General features: G+C 41.4%; 1 protein-coding gene across 1 annotated transcript in view; it reads right to left on the bottom strand.

The window, feature by feature from the left end:
- Positions 1–475: 475 nt before the first annotated feature.
- Positions 476–4485, bottom strand: part of kcnk3a (potassium channel, subfamily K, member 3a) — a 40828-nt gene continuing 36818 nt past the window's right edge. Inside the window, exon 2 of the mRNA XM_058080579.2 lies at positions 476–4013. Coding sequence (XP_057936562.2) covers positions 3088–4013 — 926 coding nt within the window. The 3' untranslated portion in view covers positions 476–3087. The remainder of the gene's footprint in view (positions 4014–4485) is intronic.

The raw sequence follows: 4485 nt of genomic DNA on the forward strand, positions 1-4485 counted from the left end.
GTGGGTTATTGTGTGTAGCTGCTCTATAGGAGTCCACAACTTAATACAAAGAGTCAAAAATGAGCTTAATAGGTCCCATTTAAGATCCAATGATGCAAAATGTCAATTTTTACAGTTTTTCAACTGATCACACCATCACCGAGTGGGTACCGAACCCACACTAATCAGGAAATTCAACCACGAGACCAGGGGTCGGCAACCTTTACGATCAAAAAGAGCCATTTTACCCCCATGCTCACCATTCCTCGAGCTCAACCAATCACGAGTCAGAACTCAGCCAGGATTAATTCAGGGACTCACAGAAAGTCAGATTTAAAAACTCATCACAAAGATGCGTATTTTCCATATTCGGGCGATAAAAAAAAAATACTTGAGCATTGCAAAGGGAGCATCAACAAAGAGACTGAAGAGCTACATGCGGCTCTGGAGCCATAGGTTGCTGACCCCTGCAATAAACCATCAATGATGACCATATAGACACACCAATAACAGACTCTAGATGAACAATTGTTGTAAATCAAAATATTTTATTAGGAGTAAAGAAATGTAGTATAGTCCCACACATTGTTGACTGAGGTCCATCTGTCAGGAACCAGAGTATTTTTGGAGATAACCAGTATCTTCATGTAGAAAAATAGATGTGTTAGATTTTTTTTTTTTTTATATGACGAATGTACAGGAACATTATAGGAAAAAAAATGCGACAAATCACATCTAAAGCAATAAAAGTCAACTGAAGGATAAAAGAAGGACACCGCATGAAGACCTGGAATAGTCCGACATGTTTCTTGAGCAAAGTGCATGAAGTTCAAACTCTGAGGCCATTTATTATTGAGTTCTCCTACGTGTAATCTCAGTCAACAACGGCAAAGTGAATCATCTGAATGAAACCATTAGGGCACATGATTTATAAAAACAAAATATAATAATAAATGTGCACTGAATTCCAGTGTTCTAAAGCATAAAACAATCATCTAAGGTGCAGCAGTGAATCAGATATGTGGCTCTAATACGTATGTACAAAGTGAGTTTACATGCAAGCGCTGCTATTTCAGAAAACAAAAATAACGGGCAGTAAGTAAATACAAGAAGAAAAAGATCAACCTGTGAGGTCTGATAGGAGTAGTGAGGAGGTCCAGTGATTGAAAACACAGTCACTAGCGTCCCGTACCTCCATGACATATATGTGATTATGCACAAACATTCGGAACTTTAACATAAAGTATCTCTAAGATGAAGCCTATCAAAATTGGCTTAAACAGGACACGAAGGAAAGGACACTCAGAATGAATATGTCCACTGAAAAAGCGTCTTAATATATACAGTTTTCACCCAAATGTGTGAAATACATACAACCATAGTTGGTTTTTTTTTTTTTGTAATTATTAAAATGTAATTAAAATCATTTAATTGAAGAAGGGTGATATTTACACATAATGCAACAGACCAAATCAATATACAGTAATGGAGAAAATGATTAGACTTCATACAACTGAAGGTACGTTTGTTTGGACAGACATAATGATGATAACCAGTGGCGTCATTAGGCCTATTGTTATGTAATGTAAACAATTTAATTTAATTTAATTTAATTTAATTTAATTTAATTTAATTTAATTTAATTTAATTTAATTTAATTTAATTTAATTTAATTTAATTTAATTTAATTTAATTTAATTTAATTTAATTTAATTTAATTTAATTTAATTTAATTTAATTATTATGTGAATAATTTGAATTTTTTTTATTTTTTTTATTTTTACTTTTTTTTATATCTGACAAATTTTATATAATAGTGCAAAAGCAGGCTAATACAAGCCTACTACTACACTAATCAGAATAATAATAATGATAGTAATAATAATAGGATGATTAATAATATAATAATGATTATTATATAATTGATCACTGTCCACTGGACAGAATGGTTGCAGAGCTTGAGCAGCGGTTTTGCAGTGTAGATTGTGTGTACTTGTGTACATTTAATGGTGGCCTAAAACAATTGAGTATCTCTACTAAATCTGTCCAAAAGGAAAAGGGAAAGTTATATCCCGGTTTTTGTTCCTTATTTGTTTTTTGGATTCCCTAATGTCTACTACATTCATTCATATCCTGTGCATCTCTGTCCTTAGAACCTAGTGATGCCCCTGATGATAACATAAATAGCTCATAAGAGTCCAATTTAACTTCCATGGTTTTCTGGACTTATATTCTTCCATGAATAATAATAATAATAACGTTGTATTTAAAAATACATCATTGTTATATTTGTCCAAACAACTGTAGCTTTATTTGTACCAGGCATTAAAATGAACAGGAAACTAATCATTTTTTTTCCATGTTTGTACATTACAAATGACACAAGAGTAAAATATAAGGGGCTCGGAATAAGCTGTACATATCTTTTACAGTAAAGTCTGTAAGAAATGGCTTTGAAACTCCTACTCTATCCTCAACCATCACCCTTTCCACTAAGTAGTAACCATTGGAAAGCATCGTTATTCCCTATGAAGTGACTGAGAGCAGCCAATCCAAGCGAGTGTCTGGTGTCCGGTGCCTGGATTCCCGGTGCCCGGTGCAAAATGTGCCAAATCTTTACTGACTCTGCCGTTCGCTCTTGTTTTGAGCTTCACACACTCAAATCCGCTGACCTGTACCATAGACACCTTATTGTGATAATGTGGATGGTGTCTCCATCACTGGAAAAAAAAACAAGGCTTTCCATCATTGAAGGCAATATATTGACATCCCATATCTCCACAACCGGAGATTAAACTTAATTCACTGAGATGGCAGCCGTCGCCCACGGAGAGGTGTCGATCAGGAACAATCTCCAGAATTTGGTAGTAGAAAGACCGTATGGCATGCCAAGTAAACACTTAGGGGATCGGCTTGGGTGTGCCGTTGCTATTCAAGTGACCGACACAACCAAATCCACCCAAGAAGAGTCGATCGCAGCAGAAATAATCCTACGCAGTCAAGATTTGGCACATTGTGTTTGCAATGCACTGGAAAAAAAGTCATTAAATAAAACTAAAATAAAGTAAAAGAGGCTACAAGGTACGTCTGATTAGGACGAATGGATGTCTAGATGGAGCTCCTTCGTTTGTTGAGTCTCCTGTACACGTTGATGCTGTGCAGACCAGTGGACACTGAGCTGATGCCTGAGTGGGGCTGCAGACCGCACATGCAGCCGTTGGAGTGGAGGGGGTTGGAGAAAGCCTCCCCCCCCTGCTCCATGTAGCTGTCAGAGTTGGAGAGGTCACGTGGGATGATCATGGGAATGGAGTACTGCAGCTTCTCTCTGCTCTTGTACCAAAGGCATGAGCACATGGACTGGAAGTGGAGAACCTCGGCATAAACGTTACGGAGACCCCGGCTAGCGGCTCCTCCGCCGCCGCCGCCTCCAATTGCGCTGCCCCCGACACACCCCGACGCGGTGGAGGAAGGGGACGCTTGGTCCATGGAGCAGTGAATGTGTCTTCCCGCCTGGCCGTTATGAGCGAGTAGCGCTCTTTGCTCGGCATCCCTTTTCTCGTCCTCGGCGTTCATGGTCATGAAGCGCAGGACGGCTAAATTGAGGAAAGCTCCGATCACAGCCAATCCCGTTAAGATGTAAATGAAGCTGAAGGCCACATAGTCCGGCTTGTTCTGGAGAGCGTGGTCATTCTGCAGCGCCACGTAGTCGCCGAAACCGATGGTGGTGAGCGTGATGAAGCAGTAGTAGTAAGCGTGGAAGAAGCTCCATCCCTCAAAGTGGGAGAAAGCCAGCGCCCCCACGCATAGTGTGCTCATGCAGGATATGAAACCCACGGTCACCATGTTGACCATGGAGACCTCGGTTCGTCTCATGCCAAGGCACTTCTTCAGGCGATGGAGAAGATACCTGACGAAGGTGTTAATCCGTTCGCCCACACTCTGGAACATGACCAAGGTGAGAGGGATGCCCAGGAGTGCATAGACCATGCAGAACACCTTCCCTCCGTCCGTGCTGGGGGCCGCATGGCCGTACCCTGGAGGACAGACGGACATGGACACACGGTTACTGGAGCAGAACTAATGAAAGACGGTGAGGATGGACGGGGTGGGGGGGGGGGGGGGTGGCGTGCTGGCAAGAATTCATATTCTTTCAGCATGTCTTCTGATCAAATTTAAAAATGTCATTTCTCGACGGGGGTGGTCGAGTGGTTAGCGCACAGACCTCACAGCTAGGAGACCAGGGTTCAATTCCTCCAATGGAGTTTGCGTGTTCTCCCCGTGCATGCGTGGGTTTTCTCCGGGTACTCCTCCCACATTCCAAAAACATGCTAGGTTAATTAGCGACTCCAAATTGTCCATAGGTATGAATGTGAGTGTGAATGGTTGTTTGTCTATATGTGCCCTGTGATTGGCTGGCCACCAGTCCAGGGTGTACCCCGCCTCTCACCTGAAGACAGCTGGGATAGGCTCCAGCACCCCCGCGACCCTTGTGAGGAAAAAGTGGTA

The sequence above is a fragment of the Doryrhamphus excisus genome, linkage group LG11 (genome assembly GCF_037039965.1).
Source record: "Doryrhamphus excisus strain RoL-2023G ecotype Guam linkage group LG11, RoL_Dexc_Guam_v1.1, whole genome shotgun sequence".
Taxonomy (NCBI): Eukaryota; Metazoa; Chordata; class Actinopteri; order Syngnathiformes; family Syngnathidae; genus Doryrhamphus; species Doryrhamphus excisus.